At 47.4% G+C, this 26,585-nt stretch overlaps 2 protein-coding genes and 1 long non-coding RNA gene across 5 annotated transcripts in view; 1 reads left to right on the forward strand and 2 right to left on the reverse strand.

Moving 5' to 3' along the window:
• Positions 1 to 12,455, reverse strand: part of LOC144096676 (uncharacterized) — a 109,069-nt gene extending 96,614 nt beyond the window's left edge. The window contains exons 1-3 of one of the 3 annotated variants that reach the window (XM_077629514.1): positions 12,230 to 12,455; positions 11,522 to 11,678; positions 7,207 to 7,395 (exon numbers count right to left, since the gene is read on the reverse strand). In XM_077629514.1, the coding sequence (XP_077485640.1) occupies positions 7,207 to 7,395; positions 11,522 to 11,614 (282 nt within the window). In that variant the 5' untranslated portion in view covers positions 11,615 to 11,678; positions 12,230 to 12,455. The remainder of the gene's footprint in view (positions 1 to 7,206; positions 7,396 to 11,521; positions 11,679 to 12,229) is intronic. The other 2 variants (XM_077629513.1, XM_077629512.1) reach the window with 2 other exon arrangements.
• A 4,159-nt stretch (positions 12,456 to 16,614) lies between these two features.
• Positions 16,615 to 18,823, reverse strand: LOC144096679 (uncharacterized). The gene is made up of 2 exons (XR_013306800.1): positions 18,393 to 18,823; positions 16,615 to 16,961 (listed from the first exon to the last, which is right to left on the reverse strand). It is a non-coding gene; the product is annotated as an uncharacterized LOC144096679 (long non-coding RNA).
• Positions 18,824 to 19,029: 206 nt separating this feature from the next.
• The window catches only part of LOC144096680 (uncharacterized), an 81,273-nt gene continuing 73,717 nt past the window's right edge, over positions 19,030 to 26,585 (forward strand). The window contains exon 1 of the mRNA XM_077629517.1: positions 19,030 to 19,185. Coding sequence (XP_077485643.1) covers positions 19,105 to 19,185 — 81 coding nt within the window. The 5' untranslated portion in view covers positions 19,030 to 19,104. The remainder of the gene's footprint in view (positions 19,186 to 26,585) is intronic.

Genomic DNA, 26,585 nt, shown 5'->3' on the forward strand with positions numbered 1-26,585 from the left:
ACGTCTTGTTGTGCATGCCACGCCGCGACAATCCCATCGCCGAAAAGATATCGTTCACTGCTGTCTGCGCATTACCGGTCGACAGCATTGGTCGACTAGCAAAAATATTGAGCTCGAAAGGATTGCACTTTTTCTCACCGTCAACCCTCCGCGAGTTCCACTCGGCTACAATCTCACCACAGTTGTCACATAGCACGACCAGTTTCACGGCGAGGCCATAGCTCTGGCAGCTGGTAATCAACCTCACGCATCCGCGACACGTTTTGCACCGCACGGCATCCAAGAGGACGTTCGCAACGCTGAGGTCAATTACAGTAGAATCTCGATGATACGAATTCCAAGGGAGCATGCAAAATATTCGTATCATCCCGAATTCGTATGATCCAAAACAAGCCAACTTCCACATGGGAATCAACCGAAAAATGAACCAAACTTTATTACGGCGAACTACTTGCGGCTGAAAAAGTCCGTAATGCTTGCCTGCACTTTTTTGCCGTTGATGTCGCGGACAAGCCCCGCCTGAAAGGCATAAAACCGTGCAGCTGTTTCGTCGCTCACGCTGCCGGCACTTACGGTGCGGCGCAGAACGTCCAGAGCGTGAAGAGTATCTGCCGTTGACGGCGGTTGATCACACTCGTCGTCAGCGTGACCATCGCTGTCAGGCTCATGTTCGCAGTTATCTGCTTCGCTGACCAAGTCTTCAATAGACGTCAGCCCACAAGTCGCGACGTTGTCGTCCGCGGTAACGAAGTCTCGAGCCGAAGCTTCAGTTTCCAGATTGTCCCAGCCATCAATCGTGAAGTCTTCACCTGGCTCTTGACAATCTCCCGCCGAAGCCGCATCAAGTCCGATGGCAAATCCGCACTTTCTGAAACAGTTCGAGATTGTGTCTGAAGTTACATTATCCCACGACATGGCTAGAAAGTGCAAAGCATCCAAGAGACTGATCCGCAAGTTTGCTTCTTTACGGTCAATTTTCGCCAGCAGACGCCTCGCTATAAGTCCTTTGAAATGATGTTTAACATTTCTAATTATCCCAGCATCCAGTGGCTGAAGATGGCTGGTAGTGTTCGCCGGCAGGAACCTGACTGTCACGTTGTTGAACGTAATTTCCTTTGGGTGGGCAGAGCACTGGTCCACGAAAAGCAAAATTTTCCGGTTTCTTGACGCCATTTTCCGATCAAGGCTTGTCAAGAATTCGCGGAAAAAATCTCCAGTCATCCACGCCTTTCGGTTACCTTTGTAAAAGACAGGCAAACGCTCCGCCGATCGGAAACACCTCGGTTTCTTCGACTTACCGATGACGGTAAGCTGGAGTTTCTCGGATCCATCCGAGTTGCAGCAAAAGAGTACTGTTACTCTCTCCTTGCTTTTCTGGCCGCCCTGGCATGCCTGGCCTTTTACGCACAAACTCCTTTCCGGTTGAAGATTGAAAAAGAGGCCCGCCTCGTCGGCATTAAATATGTCGCGTGGCGCGTACTCCGAAATCAGCGCCGGCAGCGTGTTCAGCCACTCGTCCACAGCTGACTGGTCCACTTTCTTGCCTTCACCTGAGACGACCCGGTAGACAAGTCCGTGCCGCTCTTTAAACCGGTGCAGCCATCCCCCAGACGCTTGGAAATTTTTAATTCCAAGCGAAAGCGCAATGGTGTCGGCTTTTTCACGCAGCACCTTGCCGTCCACGTTGACGCCGGCCGCTGTCACTTCGCGGAACCAAGTCAGCAGGACCTCTTCCAGCTTGACATGGGTCGCTGTTTTCGCCTGCTTCACGTTCACACCGAAGTGCTGCACATTCTTTAAGATAACTTCTCGCTGCCCAACAATGGTGCAGAGCGTCGACGGTGCCAAACCTAGCTCTTTTGCTAAGTCGACACGCTTCTTCTTAGGGTTTTCGTCAACCTTCTTCAGCACATCGAGCTTCTCCTTAAAAGAAAGGGCTTTACGCTTCCGCGACATGTCGGCAGCAGCGAACGCTTGCGTCCTTGTCACGTTTCGGCAGTTCACGTCACAGCGAAGCACAGAAAGAAGCGGCGAACGGAGAACTGCGGTCCCTGCGGCGGCGGCACCCTCCCGGGAACAGCCGGCGAGACAACTTTTCGATAGACCAATGAGCTGCCAGCAAATGGGTGACGTACACGACTGGGCACGTGCCTCGCCTTGGCCGTCCTTGGTTCGTATGGTTCGTGCTGGTCGGGTTGCTACATGGTTGCTACGAAAGGGAGGTGGGGGTAGGGTGGCTAGTGGGGGGGAGGGGGAGAGAAGAGGCCGCGGGGCGCGGTGGGTACCCTCTCCCCCTGTGAGCGCCAGTGTTGCGCTGAGCCGCTCGGTGGCTCGGTTTGCGTGTTCGTACAACGTTCGTCGCGGCGGGGGGCGGGGGGTGGAGAGGACTCGTGGCGGCCGCGGCGGCTATGTTCCCCCCTTGAGCCCAGCCGCGCCGGCCCGCTCGCATGCGCCACTGGTTTGCACGTTCGTATCAACCGCGGCGGGTTCAGAAACCGTTCGTATCACCCCGAATCTTAACGTATTCTATACAATGTAGTCTGTTCAAAGCGTTCTTAAAATTCGTATCATCCCGAAATTCGTATCAGCCGTAATCGTATCATCGAGATTCTACTGTATTGCATAGGAGGCTGTTCCGTCTGCGTCTGATCCTGCGGACGCACCACTTGCATCGGCGAACAGCGCGGTCTTTCGTGCTGTCGCCGGCGTCGATTCCAGTCGATCAAGTGTAGAGCTCACGGGCACTCGCTTGAGTTATGTCACTGTTAGTGACAGGCGCGGTGTCAATTCGTTTGCGACTACAATCGGTACGAAGAACACCGCCGTTATCCAGCAGAGACGGAGAAGCGTCGCCGCCCGCAACGTGACCGTCACTCAATCCCGTACCACTGGCGCTTGCTTGTTGCACAGTATGCAACAATGTCGCGTCATTAACACGTTTTTTCCTTTTGCACGCTTTCGCCCGAACTTGTGCACAGAGCGGTACTTCTTCGCGCCTCCTGGCATGGTTCTCGCGTTGGACTAGCGTGGGCGGCAGAAAGACAAAATTGCGTCGTCGGGCGTCCGCTTTCCATAGCTAGCTTGCCGGAACCAGCCAGACGACACCATTTTGATCACGTGCCTAAACCGGCCAATAGCAGCGCGCGCCGCTATTTATTTTTTCTTTCTTTTTTTGGCGAAGGCAGATTGTACAGGGTTGCTGCTCGAAAGAAAAATAAACCAAAAGCCCGCGCTTTCGAACGAGACCAAAATGGCGGCAGTAGAGAGCGTAGCTTCGATGCGCCGGGCGATCGAAATTGGGTGTTGTTTGTCCACAATTTGAAGGGCAGTGGGTGTGGTACTGCATTTTTAAATCGCTATAACTTCTTAATTACGTGGGGTATAATGATGAAAATTTGCATACAGATGCGGAATGGTGCGAGGAACACGAAAATTAAAACATTGAAAATCTGATTTTTGGGCAGATTTTCGGTGCCAAAGAGCCGTGTCCCCCTTAAATGGGGGAAAATGTATTTAGCCCCCAATTAAAATCGCACAAGCTGTGTCGACATTCTGCAAAACTGGCCGTCGGAATTGGGAGGAGCCAACCAACATGCAGTTCCAATGTATCTGGAGTGCGAGACTTATATGTGCGGCCTCCAACTACTGCTCTTAATCGCGACCACGTCATTGTGCAGCTGCTGCTTTTAAGCGGTGACTCCATGACACCTCCATGACACCTGGGATCTCCGACACTTCGAGGTGGCAGCCGGATTGTCATCGTCAACTTGCTTTTGATGCCGACGTTGTCGCGGGCAGTTATCGCTTGTCCTACGTTGAAAATTGGTTACTGGGGGAAGGAAATTGTGCAGGAGCTATCTCACACCTCCGCGGGAAAGGATAAAGGAGGGGCTGAGAGAAGAAAAGAAGAAAGAGGTGCCGTAATGGGGGGCTCTGGAATAATTTCGACCCCCTGGGGATCTTTAACGTGCACAGCACACGGGCGCCTTTGCGTTTCGCCTCCATCGAAAAGCGGCCACCGCGCCCGGGTTGGCCGGTTTCCAACCCGGGTACTCCGGATCAGTAGCCGAGCGCCCTAACCACGGAGAAACCGTGGCAGGTCTGATACGTTCGCCATTCGCCGTTTCGTCACTTGGGTTTCTCTGACCGCGTCGACCGAGTGGCACTCAGTCTTCACGAAGTTACATCCATTCGCCGTTTTGTGACTGCGTCCAGCGGTTCCGCCGCTTTGACCGAAAAGTGCCTTATATTTGCGTGTGTTTGACAAGCAGTGTGGTGCACACTCGGGTTGTGGACAACATGGCCCCGCCGGGTCCGTAAAAGAAGCGTGGGAAGTATTCCAACTAAATGCGGTGACCTTGCTGTCTAGCATGTACAGTGAAAGCACAACTTTGCGCAAATACAGGCGCAAATCGTCGTCAGCAAGAGAAATTTGCAGCAAGGTAAAATCAGTGACATTTTTAAGCCGATTTCATCTCAATAAAGTGATTTTTTTGTACCTCATGGATTTTTTGGACTGTTTGATTATTCGGACCATTTTTCGGGCCCTTCGAGTTTTCGGGTCCCTTCGAGTCCGAAAAATCCGTCGGCGACTGTATTTGCACATGCCTACACAGCCAAGCAAGGTCAGCTGGCTGAAGTGCAGCCATAGCCCGAAGGTGGCCGTGCTGCTTTTCAGCCTAGCAACAGGGGCCCTCCGACTAGTCGCTGCTACCGCTCCAGTGACTAAATACAAAGGCTAGTGTGCCAACAAAGTACGCCGAGGTGGCACCAGGAGCAGCACCAGGGCTGCTACACAAGAGTGCTGCCTACTGGGATTGTATTAAAGCCCGAGTGCGCTGTGCTTCCTAGCAACAGACGTGGCAGCAGCTTTGTTTCCTTTATTTTTTACCACAGATCATACTAATCTACATACAGTAGAACCCTTTTATAGTAAAGTAGCTCAAACCAGCAAAAACCTTTACTATACCAGTTGTTGGTCATGGCATGCCCCTGACTATGCTCTCTGGCTGCTTACTAAGCACGAAGCGTTGGTTTATAAAAGAAACATTTAGAAATACCTTACATCCTACTCTTATTGCCCATTTATGTGATAATTAATTACTTTCAGATATCACATAATCCCGTTTTCGATTTGGTTTATGTCTTGTGGAAGTACTGCATTTGCACGAATACAAGGCGGCTACGAATGTAACGCCAGCTTGATTCCATGTAAAAACCAAAGCTTTGCATGATCAACACGTCGTCTTCTGTGGCCTCAGAGTCATTTAGTATTTGAGCAGTGAAGCGCAGAAAAACCGCCTAAGCAATGCTTCTCTGATTCTTGCCGCCGCTTACCTGTGCTATGAACGCACGCCCTTTTCCAGTCCTCCCTGCACTTTTACTGGCTTTCCTTTCTTGCTGACCCGCGCTGCCTCTTTCTACATTCATAGCCAGCTTTACTTTTCCGTGCACACCGCACGCTTTGTCTCATGGCTTCAAGGTCTTCGAATAGTTGGCTTCTCCGCGTGGCTTCCGAGCTTGGTAGTGAAGCCCCCTCAGAGAGCATCATTTTATTGTATTCGGTATCTACAGGCCTCGTGATCATAGACTTCGCGCATGCCGCGATGCCATCATTCCGCGGGAAGTACATCGCCACAGCGAGACTTTTTATTATTGCCGTTTGTTCAAAAAAAAATCTTTACTATAACCAAAAAAATATGTACAAGGCAAAATGGGACTGCAGCTTCACTTTACTATAGCAGAGTTTTTACTATAACCGAATTTACTATAGTGGGGTTCTACTGTATTAACTCAATATATGCATCCCAATTTATGCATCACAGTAAACAAACTGCAGTCCTCGTTTTAAAGTCACATGTCCCGTTCTTTACAAAGCCGCTTTACAATGCACATTCTTGCTATAGAACGCTCGGATGACTCGCTCCGAAGAAATTATGCACTCATGCACACGGCAACGGCGGCTGTGCAAAGCGATATCATCTGCTAAGCAAGATCGTCAACTGGTGACGCATATATAGATACTTGGTCATACCCTTCATGTAGCCCACTCCCTGTAAGCCTGTTCTCAACAAGACTGTTGACAATCAATCAATGAAAACGGCGCCCTCTGTTTCCAATGGCACACTGCCAAAACACTATCCAGTATATTCTAGACACTGTACTGCTGCTGCACACACAATACAATTCAGGTTCAGTAAGGATATGTGGACTACCACTTGCAATGGTCACTGCTTCATTTCAGCAGTTTGTTCGAATGAACCGGTTAGAAGCAGGAAGCACAGTCAGAGAGGCACATAACGTTAGCAGGAGTGTGGAATGGACACAGCGGGCGCAGCTGGCACAGCAGCAGGCTAGTTACGTCGATAGTGGAGGGGCTTTTCGTGGCGTTGAATTTCAATGGCACAAGGGCAGCTTAGCTGAAGAGTGCCATGGAAAAAGTATTTTCATTACGCATGATGAGGTCAAAGACCCATTTCCCAAGCATTCTGCCCCAGATAAGCTGAGCGCCAGGCCAGGAGAAAGCTTGCACGCACTGTTCCACCAGTGGATACAATGGGGGACTGAACCCTCTACCGCCCACATGTAACGTAGATGCTCGAACCACCATCTTCATCTCCCAAGTTGTTTGCAGCACTGTGAAAGGTAGAACTCTAGTACAATCAGGGCCAAGGAAGATAACAAATAGTCCGTGAAATACCTGCGAAGTGGTGGGACTATTTCTCAAGCAATTATTGGAGCCACTGAAAAGGTAGTTTTGGATGGCATTTTGAAAGTACAGCGATTGTTTCATTCGCTGGTTAAATTAGCAGAAAAAGTCCGCGCAAACATAGCACTGCAGAGGCCTGCCACGAAGTGGTCCGTCGCCAGTAGCAAACAAGGCCTCCGCGAGTATCCTGCAACTAGCAGCTGGATACTGGTGCTCTTTCCTTCCCATTGATGGAGCCACCAGTCATGGGGGTGAGGGGTGCGTGGGAACATGTTTTTCAGCGCATGCTGTTCGGATGGGCTCAGATCGCTGCAGCCTTTACAGCAATGCGAACAACTTGTGAGACTGACAACAGGCCAACACTGCAATGTGAGAGGCTTTTGTCCTGCAGTGGATGCAGTTATGATGATGATGACAGAATGGTTTGTGCTTGGTACAATTAAGGTCTACAACTGCATCACTGCCACAGCAACCTTGGGTTGTCAGGGGACACCCACCTGCCCCGATGCGCGGCGTGCACTCTTCACACGTGTGGCGGGTGACTCCACAGGAGAGCTGCGGTGGCCTTCCGCCGAAGATGCCGCCGTCTGAGCAGCCGTGGAACTCCGGCGCGTGCGCCCACCGGTCGTCGCTGCATAGTCGGGCCTTGCTGCTGCACGCCGGCTTGACCGCCGAGGGGCCCCCTCCTGCATGCCGCAGCAGCAACATGGCTTGATCACTGCGACATGCCCCAAAGGCAACGCAACCAACTGCCACACAAGTGAAAATTTAAACAACGTTCCCATTTTGAGCAACACCCTTTTGTTTTGCCAATTGAATTTCAAAAATAAAATGAAAGCATTGAAATCAAATACTATATCTGCTCAAATATTTTTAACATTTTCCAAGAGGGTACACGTAGCAAGGGGGTGCAAAAGTTGGGTGGGCAGATCAAGAAATTTGCGGGATAGGGCGGCCGCAGCTGGCACAGGACAGGGTTAATTGGAGAGATATGGTATACACCTTTGTCCTGAAGTGGGTACAGTCAGGCTATATGTAAGCACTAAAACCAAGCTTCAGGTTATAAATCATCGAGACGAAAAAAAATAAATAACGGTAAAACAATGGCCTCACACTGCCTACTGCCCAACAGTACTGAGCAATTGTTCCACTTCACCCACCAGCCATTTGGACCCACCCTGGTAGCTCCAGCACTCAGGATACATATGTTCACAGGGTCCTACAAATTGTGTGGCTCAAGTGATACTTTAATCAGTTTTATTTGGTGCAGCGCTAACTCCTAGTGTAACACACTTGGACCTCCAACTCAAATGATGTATCGTGATCTGCAGCTACAACCCGCACCCCCTCACACAGTGCAGAAAAACCGAGAAGGCAAGCACTGCCCTCGCTACTACTAGGTGACAGTTCGAATCAAGGCCCGCTACACTACAGACCTGCACAGACAATAGGGTACTATGCAGCTGCGTGCACAACTTTCTTTAGCTTTTTTTTAGCTGTTGAAGGCGCTCGATTGTCCTGTTCGTCTGCCAGGATCACCATCACTGTCTGCTATTTTGTGCATGCATGAAAGAGTATATATATTTTGTCTGTCTTTGCTCTCTTCACATTAACAATGAAAACAGCCATACTGACGGCAATTCCCACTTTGGGGAAGAAATACAAACGTCTTACCTTTTGCCCACTTTCATTCCGTCGTCACCACAGAGTTTCTCATTACCTAAAGGGAAAGCTGGCACCACCATCTACGAAAGTTTCATAAACCCCTGTCACAGAGGCCCTAATGATCCTAATTGAACCCGATCCGCATTGGGGATTAAGAGCACAACCGAAGCATACGGTGCTACACGAATGTTATCGGTGCTAAGAAGTCGCCCTCGTGTGCCAACAACACTGTGCAGCCAAGGCGAGTGCTCTTAGTACCAAAGTGCCAAGGAATGAGTGCGGTTCATCAAACTTACTTTTCTTCACCAACATACTTTTGTCAGTTGTGCGACAAGATGCAGCAGAAGCGGTCCAAGCGTCAATCATGGATATGCTAGCTTTGTTTGCATTGACGGTAGAGCCTGGTGTTGAGATTATTTATAAATGTGTCTTTGTATAACAGGCACAGTGCACTTAAAAGGGTCTATCACGCATTTCCATCATATACACATAACATTTGTGATTTTGGTTTATTAACTTGGTTTTATTTTTATAGCTCAGTGAAAGCAAGAGTGTCAACACTCACTTTCAAATGCGCTTTTTAAACCTCAAGTACGCTTGGAGAATCGTGATTCAGCCAAGCAGGATCGGCCGTGAGAATGGCCGAGTGGCAACTTCTGATCTGCATAAAATTTGATGAGCATTGACTCAATGTGGATCGAAAATGCCCGCGTGACAGCGGTATTAAAGAGCACTTCATCCACTGTGGGAATACCGGAAAGACGAAGTTTCTTATTTGGCTTGGCTAGTTTTCGGCCAAAAGAGTGAATTCTGCCTCTGAATCGGCAGTTGTGATGCTGTGTGCCGCGGGGCTCTCCTCTGCATGCAGATTAAATTTTTTAGATAGTTCACTTTTCACTTCATAAATACAAACAAGTGAAATACCCATCACATGGACAGTTTCAATGCCCACTGAGTCGATGGACATCGAACTCAATGATGGTTTGGTTTATGGGGTTTAACGTCCCAAAGCAACCCAGGCTATGAGGGACGCCGTAGTGGAGGGCTCTGGAAATTTCGACCACCTGGGGTTCTTTAACGTGCACAGACATCACACAGTACACGGGCCTCTAGAATTTTGCCTCCATCAAAATTTGACCGCAGCGGCCAGGATCGAACCCGCGTCTTTTGGGTCAGCAACCGAGCCCCATAACCACTGAGCCACCGCGGCGGCTCGAACTCAATGAGGATCGGCCAGTGCCACACGGAAGTTTTCACTGACCATTGAACTCGATGGATGTAGACTCAAAGTTTGCGAATAGCCACTGGAATCCCAAGGGCCATTAATACCCCTGTCACACGGGCACTTTCGATCCTCATTGAGTCAATGCTCATCGAACTCAATGCAGATCGACGGTTGTCACACGGCCACTTTCAAGCGCAATTGAGCTCGTTCCTGCTTGACTCGATGCCGATTCCTCAAGAGTGCTTGAGGTTCCAAGCACAATCGAGAACACTCTCGCTCTCATGAAGCTATAAAAATAAACACAAGTTAACAAAACCAAACCACAATTGTTGTTGTTGTAATTGCTTAAAATGTAATACAGAACATTTTTCAGGTACTATGCCTGCTTATATGCAAACATTTGAAAATAATCTCTACACCACGCTCCAAGCTTCGCCGTCAGTGTAAACAAAGATGGAGTCCTCCTGCTCGTCGGCGCGGAAACTGTGGAGCGAGCGCGAGACAGCCGCTCTCATCGACTGCTGGCAGGACCACCTAAATAATTTGCGGCGCCAGAAGAGAAACGCCACAGTCTATGCAGAAATTGCGGAGGCGTTGCGGGCCCTTGAGTTGCATCGCACAGCAAGAGAGGTGCGCCACAAAAACCTGGCGCAGATACAATGTACCGATTTGGCTACGGATTTGGCTGCCGCTGCCCCTGACTGCACAGTGTTGCCGGACATCACCATGTTATGGCTGTCGGCGGAACATTTGGCGCCACCTAACACACATGAGGGAAACTTCTCAATGAGCATTGAAAATACCCGTGTAGCACCGGATGTTTCGAGCGTGCTCGAAAATCTCGATGCAGATCGAGCTCAATGAGGATCGAAAGTGCCCGTGTGACAGGGGTATAAGAAAAGCCTCACACTCACCACATGTTGAAAAGACAACACATAAATGCTCGAAATAAACAAAAATATCTTATTGATTTAATGGCAGAATTTTAGACTACGTTAGCCAGTTCATATGAATTTTCATTGAGTAGTCAAAATGACAGCTCCACAGAAAGGCGGCAGTCAGGTGTAACCAAATTGACGCTGTTCTCAATGTGAGGTATCGCGACGTTCTGCTTCGCTGCTTCTTTTTTAGAGCACTTTGTGACAACCGAGATCAAGAAGTGCCCCACAAATGCTGCAACAGTGGCTATGAATGCGACAAAGATAGTCAGTGATGTGTGGCTGCTTAGCCGGCAAAAAGTGAACACTTCTGAATAGAAGCGCACATCACTGCCTCACCATCATCATCCCTACGTTGTGCCTAACTGTGAAGTAGTTGAATAAGATCTTTCTGAAAAAAAAGTTTCAAATAAAACAGCACTTACTCTAACATTTGGTTCATTCTATGTAGGTTAATTTCTTTCTTTTTTTTTCAATGGTGCTGCCCCAGCATGCTCACTACTTAATAAATGATCATTGAAATATGCCATGTGGCAGTGCATCTGGATGGCCCTCAAAAATTTCAATGGCCATTAAGATTGCCGGAGTGACAGGGGTATAAGGCTGGCATGGAAATTTTCACAGCACTTTTGCGAGGTTCGCCGCGAGGAGAGTAGTACTGTTATGACTGACTCCACATTTCACGCCTGACAATAGCCAAGCCAAATATGAAACCTCATCTTCCCAGCATTCCTGTGCACTGCCGGCTGCTTTTCCTCTACGTAATATTGAGAAGCTATAATGTCGGCTCCATCGTGCCTGGCATCTATAAATAGATGACGCTGATTACAGGGTTAACTGACTAAACGTCCTCTTGAAATAAAATGACGGAGGAGGACAATTCCTGACAAGCGCCCCATCGCCGACATCTAGCGGGCTGGAGCTGTGCAGGTCGGTTTGAATCGCGGCGCCCTCGACGGTCCCCAGGGTTGCCGGACCACTCACAGTGGCGGCAGTCGGCTCGTCGGACTTGCAGTCCTCTGCCGCCGGTGCCTCGGCGTCCTGCTGCTTGGCAGTGCGCGCTGTTCTGCGGGGCATCCTGCTGCTGGCTTCCTCCTCCGCTCGGCCCTCAGGCGCCAATCCGCATGGGCTGGAGCACCGCCTGTCGCACAGACACGCTGCTTATCGCAGCTGCCACCGCATCACGCCAGGGGCGCCAAACAAGCACAAAACAAAACGCACCGTAAACAAACCGACGCGGCGGTGCACGAAGACGCCGCGGGAGACAAGCGGTCATCTCCCCGCCACACCGCAGCGAACCGACTGCTGGCGCCCATCGCGGCAGAGAATGCCATGATTAAGCGGCCGCAGTGGCGCAACATTTTCAACAACGCCGCGTGATTGAGCCTGGCCCGCACGGGAATGGCGGCAAAATTCGTGCAAAAGCGACTCAAACGTGCTGTACGCCACTGCTGGTGACGGTAGCCGACTGCTGTGCCTGTCGGCCGATCTCATTCGCGCAACTTTTCCCGTCAGCAGATACCGTGCGCCGACGCCGCCGGTTAAGCAACCGCTGAGCGTCGGGCCTCCAACCGTGGCGAACAGCCGGACGTCTAAGCCTAACTAAGCGCAACTTAGGCTTAATGCGCTCCGTTCCCAGCGCGACAGTACCGTTATTGCACATGCCAAGCGCGCTCGTGTCAGCCGACTCACTTGAACGATGAGGGAAAACGCTGTTTCGGGGTGCTAAATCCGCTGGCCGAAGGAACGTCCGCCAGTGGCCGTGTGCTTGGCAACGCTTCTCAACGCTCAATCCTTTTTTGAATCCAACGCCATAGAAACCTCCTCGACGCCCCAGAACACAAACAGCGGCCACTTCCCGCACGCACTTTCGGGCGCTTGCTTCCGTGCGCGGCGCCGCAACGTGTTACGTGCGCGTTCGCGTTGGCTGCTTCCGCGGACGCGTCCTTTTTACGCACGCTGAATGCGCTTCAGAAAAATAGCGCCGAAACCAGCCGCAGCTGTAGCCGATGCATAGCCGATGCAAGCATCCGTAGGCGTACAGTCGCGTACTCGAAGGAATGGTTGAAATGTACAGCGGACGTACGGCAGGACGCTAGGAATTTAGCACCTATTTCGTGTTTGTTATTCCTTGCGTCCGGTCGCACCTGCGCTTTTTCGCCGATTTCTGCTAGAGTAATATGCACCACTTGGCCCAGAGGTACTTGTGTTGGCGCGGTATGTGCACGATATGCCGCTGCTGGCCAAGCGCTGTTTTGCCGACACGCATAAGCGCAAGTGGGCCGCAGACGTGCAGGAAACATTCCGTGCTAGCCACTACGTTTCTTGCAAAATGTTCACAAGCGAGAATCTAGCCAGAAAAGTGAAAGGGACCCTGGAATGATTTTGATGGTCATATTTCAAATACAAGTCTGTAGAGGTGGTGTTCCGGAGCATATTCGATTGAAGCTTACAGAATCTGCCTGGGCCCTCCAGTTAACTATTGGTTTTGGAAACTGCCGCTCGCAGTCGATTAGTGCGGCACCTCAGCGGTTATTAGTAACCGGAAGCCAATACAGTCGAGCCCGCTGGCAGTCGCGGGGATTGCGTTCGTTGTATCCGAGGTTCGTAGTAAGTGAACTTTCCATGTTACAGCCAGAAATACAGTCAGACAGAGTCCACAAGCTTCCTGAGGGGCGCGATGTAACTAATCGCCGTCATGTAGCTCACCTCAGAGTCATTTGTAACGTAAAGGTAAAAGAGAGCATTTGAGACATGAAACGTCTATAAATATGACAAGTTTCAATGTTTTTGATGCCAATACGCTTTATGCACTATATTGCGAATGATTTGGTAAGCTCCAGTTTAAGACCAATCAGAGGGTGCTGATGTCACAATCAGCAAAAAAATCCTGTCTTGAGTACTCTAGTCGCTCAGAGCAGTGTTTGTGCATGATATATATAATTAACTTCTGTCAACTGATGAGCCTACTGTTCCAACCCGCAGGCAGGACACTTTTCTTCTTTCTTTTTCTCACCCTTTCTAATATATGTCAACTGATGAATGAGCATGTTGTGAGACCTTTAAGTACCGGTGATAGATCTCAAGGTATTTAGAGATCATACCATATACATGTGTCCCACACAACTTGAGCCAAGGACAAAAACAAACCAATTTCACTACATGGAAGATGCAACTGATAGCATGTTGTTTGCCACTTATCAGAGTGAGCCAGAATTTTTTTCTTCTCATATTTAGTGCAATCAATTAGCAGTATTTATAATTAAAGAACAGCATTAACCACAAGCTCCTATTTAGATTGTAAAAAATTTAAAATACTGTATAATTAATCAATTTCCAATTCTGTTTATTCGTTTTTTCGCCACGCTGAAAACATAGTCCTTAAGATATAAGAACAACCCACTCAAATGCTCTCAAACAAGCCACTCGTGAACAAGTTCTGTGCCTGGCCTCATCCACCATGCAGGTGCCAATGCTTCCAGTGAAGTTCACACCAGCTAGCCATGAGAGCGGTGACTAAATATCATAGCTATAAATGTCGCGCTACATTGTTAAAGTACCCACCTGTTTGAGTACTGTGCATGGTGCAGTTTTGTTATTCAGTAGTAAAAATGAATGTCTGGGCGATTTTTAGAAAACTTAGAGAGCTACTATCCTGGTACTTTGCTATTTATTATTTCATCAGCAAATTACCCCACTTTTGCGCCAGTGCACTAAGAGTGCGCTTTCATGCGCCTTCTATCAAGCTTTGACGTACTGTAGGCCCAAGTCAGTCATATATTACAACAAGTTAATATAGCCCAAAGGCTGTGTTTAACCAGCAGTTTTACGTGGGAGACTTGCAAATGCAAAGCACTTTGTAAGCTTATATATATTGATCGAGTTTCAAATTTCTGACACCACACTAGTTGCCTGCTTGGCAATATGGTTGGAATGCGGTCGTAGAGACAATCAGCCACTGCTCTTCTTTGGGCCACAGCCAAGGTCCTGGCCAGCCACCAACTTACGTTATCATCAGCAGCAGCCTAACTACACCCACTGAAGGACAAAGGCCTCTCCCATATCCCTCCAATCAACCCTGTCTTCTGCCAGCTGCAGCCGCATTATTCCCGCCGACTTCCTAATCTGACTGCCCACCTGACTCCACTGCCTCTGCTACACTTGCCTTCGCTTCGTTATGGTCGCGTGCTTCGATATTACTTACCAACAAAATCCAAACATCTTGCCAGATGAGTTATAAGAATTAGACATAAAACAGCACAGCTATTTGAAATATGTACTATTTTGTATCATTTCAAAGGACCCACATGCCCTTTGAATGTGCAGGTGTGGACATAAGTAAATGAAGCATACTGTTCTGCCTAAATGCAACCACACAAGGGGTGGATTTATGGGGAGGTTGCTGGGGGTGGTTGTCTCTCCCAAGCGAAAAATTTTACATAGGAAAACCATGCAAAAACCCCGTTTTACGGCAGCATAAAAAGCCAAAGAAATACACTGCTCAGATGAGACCGCCCTCTGCAAGAGTGACCTATAAATCTGCCGCTGAGCCATGCCTTCCCTATCAGAAATGAAGAAACATAGTTTGGCCATGAGAAAGCACACTGACACCTGCTACCAGCATGTGCATACCATTTCTAGCAATTTCAATCAGGCAACGCATGAAAAACGTCAGAAGGCAGTAGCGTGCTCCATTTACTTTTGTCCACACTGGTACCTTATGCTTCAGGCTTCATTTCAGCAGGCAACAGGTGTTTAATGCTGGTACCTCACAGGTCCAGATGTTCGAGGCATAAAATTGCATCTATTCAACAGTCTGTGTCACCCTTGTTTACAGCGCTCGAGCAGTGCACTGTTCTGCAAACAAAGCAACAACTCGCTGCAGCTTCTTGGTTCTAGATGTAACACTTGCATGAAAATAGAGCCAGAAAGACATTCAAGCCAGGTGCATGTGAACACTTCTCCCGAAAACCATGGATTACAGTCTAGCGTCGCTTTTTACTCTCTGGTGTGCACTCACTCCTCGAGCGCTCTTCAGAAGGGTGACGCAGACTGCACATGCCACTGGTGAATTGAACGTGACATCTGTACATGAACATTGCTATTACAATAAACATGAAATTTCATGTATTCATATTAGTTAATGTACTTTCTACTTGCAATATACTATGGGCGTAATGTCTGCCTTGCTGTACTATCTGCCTGTGCTTATCAACATATCTTTCACAGCTTTTAATTGAAAAATCTGAATTGAAAATCAGAAGTTATCTTGACAGAAATTGTCTGTCCATTCAAAATTAACTTTGAGGCTTCAGCAAGAATGGAAAGTGGAGAGGAGGAAACTAATAATGGTGTGGTGGGGGAGGAGCTGGGTGGAGAAGGTGATAGCCGTAGTGGAAAGGAAAGAGGAGGATGGCAGTGAAAGGGCAGGGAACTGGAGAGGAGGACAGGGACTTCCAACACCAGCTATGTGGTCTCCATGGAGGATGCACAGCGTGTAAAGAACGTGTGTATGCGCAGTGGCAGACCACTTTCGAATTAAGTCACTCCCTTCTCTTCTGTCCAGCTGTTGAGTGCATGACCGGCACCTCTGGGTGCTCTGCGGCAGCGCCTCAGTTTCCAGAGTGAAGCGGAGAGTCTCTGCCATGATGGGCCCCCATGCTAACGCATACTCTGCTGCATGAATCACATTGATTGTCTGAATTTTTTTGCCTCTGTGGGATATTTTGCCTGAACAGCACTCATATTTAGGGATAAAATTATCATGTATATGTAATTACAGTAATTAGCTTTACATAGTAGAGAGAAGGTAGGGAAGATAGCACCCTTGACAACACAAAATAAAGTGAGCAGCTCTAAGTGTTGTAACCTTCAGATCACAACATACATCTTCCAGTAACAGGGAGTGCATGTCACGTCCGTGTTGCCCAGCTCTATGTGACATCTTTTTATCAAGTACTGACCACACCCTGTTTTGTGTACTAGAAAAAGACGAGATAGTCCATGCATGTTTTGAAATAAGTTTACATCTTTCTTGTGTTGTTGAAGAAGCCGAGTGATTGTAAATGTAGCGATGTCACTGCTGAAATTTTATATTTTAACAGACATAACACTTTGGGTTTAACTTCTACCCATGAACTCCCTGTCAGTAACAGGTGAAGTTTCTTAGACCTCACATTAATCTTCTGTAAGGATGATGGTTATTGGTGTTTCAGTCGACGTACAAGAAAGAAATTGCTGCCTTATGATTCCACCCACTAAAAGATTATAAAATGGGCAATTGCCAAACACGCTGTTACGCTGTTGGGAATTTACTCAGAAAATCCTGTCCACATGCCATGCAGGCTAGCTTCAATTTGCAGGTCTCAAGGTTGAAGGCGGCTGGTTTTCCTGATGCGTATTGCTGGCAGTTGCTGAATCAGTACTGAAAAAGAAGTTAAAGGGGTCTAATTAATAAATTAAGTACTGAAAAAGCAAATAAAAACATCCATCCAGGAGTATTTCTGTATGTTCATGGGACTGCAGACAATCTAAAAAAGTGTTGCACAAGCACGGTGTCCTGCAGGTATTTTTGGTGCCTGGCATGCATTATCACTCAAAATAATAGGACACAAAAACGCTTACATAGACTACAAAGTTGGTGTGGCTTATCAGGTTCTGACATGCGGGAAGGCCTATGTAGGGCAAATGGGCCACTGATCAATGCTATATGCACTCATGAGCATCAATTGTGAATTGACAACTGGGCACAGTCCAACCTGCTTGCTCAATTGCCACACATATACAAGGCTCTCCTAAAATATATGTTAAGGTTCTGGGCAGGGCCAATAACGAAAAAGCGAGGGAATGGGATGCAGACTGCATCAGCAACATGTCGATCAGGCTTTATAAAGGTAGCTCGCATTTCTTCAAAACTATAAGCTGATGTGATTTTTCCTATCTGCATCTTTTTTGTTTGTTACTCGGAGACCCTTCCGTGCCAGAACTGGCAATGTATGTGTAACTATATGTATCCACCTGCAATAAACCTCAGTTTGTGCCCATCTCATCTTGTTCTCTCTTGTAAACGTCCGTGTTGCACAACCTATGTATACATGTAACCAAAATGAACCAGGGTCTTGAGGGGAGACCCTCAGTCTGCTACCCAACATTAAAAATAAACAAATGTTATTTGTTGTATCATAAACATTAGATTAATGTTTCAAATAAACATTGCCTTAATATAGTTTTCTGTGTATTGTAACGTTTGAATCATAACATTGTGCTAGCTGCATTGCACGCTGTGTATTTGCTCCAAGTGGCACATCTCGTGGAGCGGCTATGAACTTTGTTAATTCCAAAAGTGGTGAAGCATTTGACACCGTTCATTCCGTTGCGTTGTTTAAAGGGGCGCAGGCCGGTCGACCGTCACTGATTCAACGGTTACTTCGAAGAGGCAACAATTAACTAGACAGGTTATTCAGACTACCGCTCGAGACGATCTTTTAGTCCATACGCGTGATTCAGGCTGCTTCCGTCCTATCGAAAAGTGACTGCGGTTGTCCGCCAAGAGTTGCCTGATCTATATTTGAACTCAATCGCGTTCACTTTCGGCGGACGGTGACGGCGACGTCTGTCAGAGGCTAAGTGGCAGGCGAAGGTGTGGGCTGACGGCGACCTCAAGCCCAGTTGCTGTCGTAAGCGGAGGTACTGATGTCGCAGCGAGCCACAAACGTTGCGATCGCCCACGTACTATAAAACATCTCACAATCTGCCTCTTATAGAAGCGCTCCATCGTGCTGCGTCTATAATAATAATTGCACACAAAAGAGAAATGGTGTAAGCAACGTGCGAGGCTGGACAGAAAGATGCGAACCCATACGCCATGCCAGCCAGTCGCTTACGCCCGTACACAGACACGCGCACACGCGCGCGCATACACACACGTATACGCGCACTGTCATTTCAGCTGTTTGGTGAGGGCCCGGCGCAGATGCCGCGTCTTTCACGGGTACGCGGCCGTCTCAAACATGGTCTAAACGCCGCTCACAAAACAAGCGGCCGCGGAGCCGTCTGCTACGGAGCGCGCCAAGCACCTTGCACTACTTGCACGAGAAGAGAACTCGCCGGGAGGCTAGTGCAGCAGTGCAGAAGAACTCGTGCAGCACGAGGCCAAATCGAGTGCCGAAGTGCAGGTGGCACTAGCTGCACTGTCAAATCGAGTGCGAGAGTGCCGCACTTCCTGAACTGGTGCAGAAAGTGCAGCCAAATCGAGGAGACCTAATTAATCATCCTGGGACAGAGCCCTCCAACGGCACCTCTTTCTTCCTTTCTTCTTTCACTCCCTCCTTTATCCCTGCCCTTACGGCGCGGTTCAGGTGTCCGCCGATATGTGAGAGACATACTGTGCCATTTCCTTTCCCCAAAAACCAATTATTATTATCCTGGGACAGAGACGGTGACTGCAAAGACGCGCTTATTTATTATAACAGTCACACAGCACCACCACTCTAGACACGTCGAGATCACTATAATAGATAAAGTGAGCAAAGCGCGCATAGCCGTATCCGGTGGCTCCCCATTTGAAAATGGCGGCGGACGAAGATGTAGAGCTTCGTGACTTGTTGCTCGAAACACTTGAAAAAAGAGGGGTCATCAATCGGATAAAGGTAACGAACTAGCTGCTTGGTCTGCCTGATTGTTGTGTTCTTTGCAGAGCAGGAACCGACTGCTGTCGCTTATGATGTATTTGGGCAGTGCGTGTAGTTTAGCGGTTTAGTTTGTTCTAACTATTCGCAGATCGAGATCGATTTGTGTGTCCAGTGGAACACGCTGTCGTCACGACTTCTTTTTATTTTCTTTTATGGCAGCACGACACGTTAAACAGTGCTTGAATTTGAGTTCATTCGTGCATGTCGCTAACGCTGATATACCAGAAGACACTGTTTTGTGCGCGATGCCGCAGTGTTGTTTTAACGTGGCACGCTTCTTGTGGACGCGCTTCTCGAAGAAAAGCGCATGACGTTCAGCTGTTGCGAAGCTTTAGCCAAAATTTAAAAAAAACGCGTTCTGCCAGCTGCTCAAACGAGCCCGCACACGGTGTCGAACGATAAATGCAGTGCAACTATTCTGCATTCACTCGTAATTCAAGATCACATGTTGGTTAGGGTCAGTCTTGTACACGTTACAGGAAATAAGTGACCGATTGCAGTTACTCTATATGAAGTAACCAATTACAGTGATCAAGTGCTGCACCAGAAAACGAAGTGAACAATTACAGAAAAGTAATCCATTACTATTGCGTTATTTTCCTTCCAAATTTTATTGCTGTAACACAAATTTACTCAGACTACAATGAAGCAGGATGGCATGTTTGATATTTTGCAACACATTGTTAATTTTCAAGCGGAGTTGTTTTTCGAAGTTGTCGTCGCAAATTTTATCACGTTTCCTTGTGAAGAGATTTGCAGCTGGACTGAGCACTCTCTCAGTGTAGGCTGGAGGGAATGGCGGTAGTCGCGCAAGCTTGGATGTTAGTCAAGAATTCAAAGCGCTAAAGATGGGACAAGTGAAAGGAGGCACACACACCAGCGCTACTAACATTTGAAAGAATTTTATTGCGCCAAGAGCAATATATACCAGCGGGCCCTCCTTAAGAATAACGGCCTGAGGGGCGAGTTGGTGCATGATAAAATTGGCGCGCAAGTCAGGACACAGACAAGAAGGAGACACCACATGCGCACACTACCAGCTGTTTATTCTATGGAAAGGTGGCATATTTAAACAGTTCCGCTCAAGCATGATACTCATCCCATTATCACTTCGAACCCAGCAAGTGGTATGAAAAGCCGCTACATCAGGTAACAGACTATATATTGCAGATTAGACTAACAGATATCTCTGATCAAAGGAATTAAAAACGAAAAAAGCAATGAAAAAAACGAAAAAAGGGCCCTCTCTTAGTAAAAGCAGTGTCAAACAATTGTAGCAACAGCAGAGTCAAACAGGACAAGCAAAAGCAGTCAGAAACCCCCCAAAAAAAACAAAATATAGAAAGTAACAAACCAATAACAATCGTAGCAAAAGCAGAGTCAAGCATAGGAAGCAAGAGCAGTCAGAAAAAGAAAGATAAAACCAAAAAAAATTTAACAACCCACCTAAACAAGCAACAGACGGCCGCTAGAAATGCTAGGCTGAAGAGTAGCACAGAACATGACGTCACAAAAAACTGTCTAGGAAGGAAACTTCATTTCTATGGAGGAATACCGAGGCGTCGCTGACACATGTGCTTCCTTTCTTTTTTATCATAAAGGCCTCAAAAATTTCACGCGCCACCTGATCGCGACTCCTGCCCAGAATCCTTATTCCGTTAAGCACCGGCTCACACTTGCAGTCTCTACAATGGGGAGGCAAATTTGACCCGCCTCTGCTTTCTAACGTTTTCTCATGCTCCCGTGCCCCGTCATTAATGCAGCGACCCGTCTGGCCTATATAGACCCTTCCACATGTCAGTGGGATTTCATAAACCACTCCGACAGCACAGGATACGAATTGCTTGCCGTGCCTCTTTTCGCACAGGGCTTTCCTCTTCTGGCCGATCCGCGAGCATAACCCGCTCAGCTTTTTGGGCACGGAGAAAACGACAGAAACGTCGAACCAGCCAGCAACCTTCTTCAAACTGTGCGCCACTCGGTATATATAGGGAACCACTTGTGGTCTTCTTGATCCCGCCTTAGCAAGGGATTTTTTCTTCTTGCCTTTCATTTTTTGAAGGAGGGTCTCTGCTACACTGCAAACGACAGAACACGGGAAGCCAGCCATTTGAAGCCTTTCGATCTGAACCAACCATCCACCATCAGATCGATACGGATGCATACGGATGGAAGTTGATGAAGGCGACGACGTGCAGTGCGCAGCGCGGGAGTGTGGCAGTTAAACACAAGGCCTGATAGGTTGCGGGGATAGCACAGTGCTCTCGTGTAGTGGCCAGCAAAGCTGATCTGTTTGCACCGCTGCGGGTTCAAAACCCAGTCGCGGCAATACTTATTGGCGTGAAAGCTCCACTTCTGGCGTACAAACCTTGAAGGTCATGTTACGACGTAGATATTACCTTGAAGTGGCCTCAATTAATTAAAAAGAGAATTTTGGTGTAGGTGGGATTCGAACCCGGGCCTCTGGCATGCGAGACGGGAATTCCATGACTGTTTTTTTTTCTTTACTGCCTTGACTGTTAGACTTTTGGTAGTGGACGAAGGTGCATCTAGTGAATGTTCAGATGTCTAAGAAACATGTCTTCGAGTTACATGCGGAGGCGTTCGTGAATAATTTAATTATGAGCGTGTATATTACAGATGTTCCAATTAAGCGAGTCGCGAAGTTTTCCGGAACGCACTCAACGTTACAGACTCCAAGCCACGTCTAGTTGCCCAATGCACCACAGCTTTCGCTCTATAACCAGGTTCAGCAGTGGTTAAACTACAGCAATTTTTTTTCATTTCTGCTATTATCAAAGGCTTTAGACAGCTTTTCAGGACTGCTAGCGAAGTAATGCTTTTGCACTAAAGCAATTTCCTGAACTGAAACTGACAGGAATGGTCTGCTCATGCGGGAAGGACCTCTTTGCTTGATAAAATATGCTTCAGTTACTTCCCTTTCCAATCTGTCATTTCATCTACATATAAATTTAGTTTTTTCGAGCATCAGAGAGCACTTACAACTTTTACAATGAGTGGCCACATGGCTGCCATAACCAATGTTCACCGTTCTTTTATGCTACCTTGCTCTGTCGTTAAAGCAATGGCCTGTCTGACCAATCTATTCATGGCCACAACTTAAAGGCACTGCATGCACGGCATCAATAGTGGACTCAATAAAGATATTCTCGTGATTCTTGCCGCATTGTCTGACTGGGCTTTCTTTGTGGATGGCCCACGCGCGCGATAGCTTGCGGTAAGGTAGATAGCACCACGTTGACATTGTACCTCTTTGTCACCTTCTTAAGATTATGTGAGAAGTGGTGAATACATGGAATCACAACAGTTGGTTGCTTTCCTTTGTTCTAGTCTGCCTGATCTGGCAGCTGCTGTGAAACGGCACCGCCTGAGGAGGTCTTTGGTGGCGCGCCGCTTCTAGAGTGGCAGACTGGGGGGGGGGGAGAGCTAGTCAAAAAGCGAGTATGCATTACGTATAAAAAAAATAGCTCTAGAATTATACAGATATCAATTCACTCTCAAGAGTATCTCAACATATCGTCAAGATATAGATACCATAACAGCTGTCACTGGCCCCCTCATTACACAGTGGTAACCGTCCTGTCATTTTTTCGGCCTGTAATTATTTTTGAAAATATCGATGATTTTTGGCTAATTGTTTGCTGCAATCGCTAAAAGCAGTGATTACAGGTTAAAGACAATTTCAAAGCTTACATCAGATGTTATAGAAGAAAAGTCACCAGCTCTATTTGCCCTCTTGGTATACACACTTTTCCCAGTTGGTTGTTGCAGTAGGCTGTTTTAATAGTGCTTGTGCACTCCTGTGTATTTGCAGTACACAATTTCAGACATGCTAGTATTTGAATAAGGCTGGTATTTGAGACAGAAAACCAGAAAAAACCAGTCAGTAAGATAAAAACGTGCAAAGAAATCCCCAAAAAAGCCCAAAGACCGTTAGATTAGGCATACCAGTCATATGCATGTTGCTTCAAAAACGACGATTGGTCTACGGCAGCAGTTGCTATTTACCAGCGGCATTTTTCGACCTTCTACTGAAGCTTCTTAAAACTGTATTTGTCCTGCATTGCAAGCCTATCGCAAGTTCCATAGATGCTGCCGCCACTGTGTGGCCGAGGAGAGAAGCGATGGAAGGGTGGCGGCTGCCGGAAACAGGAGGCAGCAAGCTGATTGGCTCGTTGTGCGTGTGTAACATGATTTTCTAAATCACAATGCAGTAGAGAAAAAGTATCGCTTTAAGCAAATGCTCAGTGTATCACAGTGCACAACGAGATTAGTTCCAGCGGGTAGTAATGCTCCAGCTCGGAAAGGCCGTCACATGGGGTCCAGCTCGGAAAGGCCGTCACGTGGGAAATGAAGGCCTGCAGCATTCATTTCATCAGTGGTGATTTGTTTTGGAGCCGTACAGATTTAACAAACTGATTATTGGTTAGTGTCTTCCACCGAATGTGAACATTTCTGCTTGTGCGATACGAACCTTTTGTGAATCGCTATACATGATGTCAAGTGCACACATGTAGAAACAATCCAGCTGGGCTGAATGTGCGTGCTGCTGACAGCGCCTTGAAACAAATGTTGAAATGTTGGCAGTGTCTGTTCTGGCGGCAGTCATCAGAATAGCTCCCGACAGTTCCCCCGACAGAATAACTCCCTCTTGGTGGCAAAGTTCAGAGCAATTTGTCAGTTTTTGAAACAATAGCTTCACTATGCCATGTAAAGTTGATTTTGCCGTGCCTGGCACAGCCCCCTACTACGCATGCGCCGCGCAACAGGTTCAAGAATTATTCGGGAGCTGTGTAAAAATCAAAGGGCATGCACACTCAATGATTAAAAAAACCAGTGTCCAAGCCGGGAATCAAACCAGGGCCTTTGGCGTTCGAGACGGGTTTCTTAGAAACGTATCTTCGAGATCAATACGGAGGCATATATGAGTAATTATGAGCATGTAAATTACAGATGTTGGAATTAAGCGTGTACCATGCGTTACCAGTAAAATTCCTCCATGCTTTGCGTGCAGTTGTAGTGCCATCCTGTATCAACCACTGAGACCCCCCTTCGCCATGCAAGGCACTGACCCTGCAAATAGCGTGCATATCTTCTGAGTCAGCGCCTTCCCTGAATGCTGGTGTGCCATCTAAATCAGCAGATGCTCAACCACGAAGGTACGCTACCGCGTTTAACTCTTAAGGCGGAGCTTAAGCGTCTCCCAATTTGTTTCATGGCTGGTGATTGTTCGACACTTTTTAGCAATGTAATAATTCTAATAAGGATGGGGGTCAGGCAAGGAGACACAATCTCGCCAATGCTATTCACCGCCTATTTACAGGAGGTTGGGGACAGTTGGGGATAAGAGTTAATAGAGAAGACCTAAATAATGTGTGATTCGCTGATGCATTGCCTTGCTGAGTCACTCAGGAAGTGAACTGCATATCATTATCAATGAGTTAGACAGGCAGAGCAGAACGGTGGATCTAAGAATTAACAAGCAGAAAACCAAAGTAATGTCCAACAGTCTAGTAAGGGAACAGTAGTTCACAATTGGCAGCGAGATGCTGGAAGCGGTAAAGAAATGCTCCTTACGGCAGGTAGTGACAGCTGATACGAATGATGAAAGGGAAATAACTGGAAGGATAAGAATGGGGTGGAGCGCATATGGCAGGTTATCGCAGATCGTGAATGGCTCAAGAGAAAAGTGTACAACAGTTGTATCTTGTACTCACCTACAGGGCAGAAACGTGGAGGCTAACGAAAAGGGTTCAGCTTAAGTTAAGGACACTGCAGCGAGCTGTGGAAAGAAAAATTACAGGTGTAACATTAAGAGACCGGAAGCGGGCAGAGTGAGTGAGGGAACAAACACGGGTTAATGACATCTTAGTCGAAATCAAGAAGAAGAAATGGGCTTAGGCAGGGCATGTAATACGAAGGCAAGATAACCGCTGGTCCTTAAAGGTAACGGAATGGATTCCAAGAGAAGGCAAGCGTAGCAGGGGCGGCAGAAGGTTAGGTGGGCGGATGAGATTAAGAAGTTTACGGGATTACGGTGGCCGCAGCTGGCAATGGACAGGGTTAGTTGGAGAGACATGGGAGAGGCCTTTGCCCTGCAGTGGATGTAGTCAGGCTGATACTGACTATGAATAAATCAGAAAGCGATGAGTAGGTAAGCCTAGGTGCCGCCGTGTAGAGCACCTGGTTTTTATGTGGGACCTGCAGCTGACCAGCTACATAGCGTGCCATGACAGTGATCCTTTTGTCGCTTTCGTCACTTTACTCGTCCACAAAGGAGTTCAAATTCCACTTGTGCACCTCAACACATCCGAAAGCGCAAGCAGTGAACTGCAGTTAATTGCTTTCAAAGTATGTTAAAGCTCCAAGGCGACCTGCAGCCCATGCAGTATTAGAGTCTTCAACCGGCAAGCTGAGCTACTCAGAAGTGTCAAATTACATTTGTTGGTGTTTATTATCACGAAAATGCAGTAACGACATGGGAAAGGTTGCTGTAGAGGGCCTAGTTTTGATCATCAAGGGATGCTTAATGTGGACTAAAACCTCAGTATTTTTGGCGTTGTTGCATCTCGCTCCTCTCAAAATATGGTCGCCATGATCAGATTGAATCTAAAAGTGATATTCACTTTGAGACCTGATGCACACTTTACGCATTTTTAAAGAAAATATACAAACATTACTGATCTTGAATTTCTCTGGGAGTTCTGCTTTCATACAAGGATTAACAATTTCACATATAGGCACATGTATTTATTGCTTAAACTTGAAACGTCCTCATAATAGGTAGAAGAGCAATCTGCGTTTTGTTCGAAGAGCTCACAGTCGCTACAAGAGCAGTTAATTTTTTCTTCAGGCATTTTACAGCAACAACCTGCATCTTCGTACTCTGTACCGCGACGAAAACAAAGCTCAAAACAGGCCTGCATACCTAAATTCCAGTTCGTCTGGCTTCTCCTTCGCAGGGGAAGTTTGCAGCAGACACAGTTCTTGTACAGTTACAGACAGATGTAGACATGTTGCTTTTTATGATGCAGCATATCAAGTGCCCAGCATTCGGCACTTCCTGCCTTTCCATGAGGCACCTAATCTTTCTTTTGCACATTTCAAGGTGTCTAACCTTGTGTATGGTGCATCATAGTCTTAGTTGCTTTTGCACCAATAAACTCATTATAACTAACGTTTCAAGGTGTCCCCTATTGTTAGTGCCTCTGAAACAGCAAAAGTTTTATTCACTGGCACCTTTCCTGAAAATATGCCACGGCAAAAAGCCATGCAGGCATCTGATCACGATTGCTCGACCACCTCTAAAGTAACCATATTGAATTGCTTGGCACATC

The sequence above is a fragment of the Amblyomma americanum genome, chromosome 7, assembly GCF_052857255.1.
Source record: "Amblyomma americanum isolate KBUSLIRL-KWMA chromosome 7, ASM5285725v1, whole genome shotgun sequence".
NCBI classification, from domain to species: Eukaryota; Metazoa; Arthropoda; class Arachnida; order Ixodida; family Ixodidae; genus Amblyomma; species Amblyomma americanum.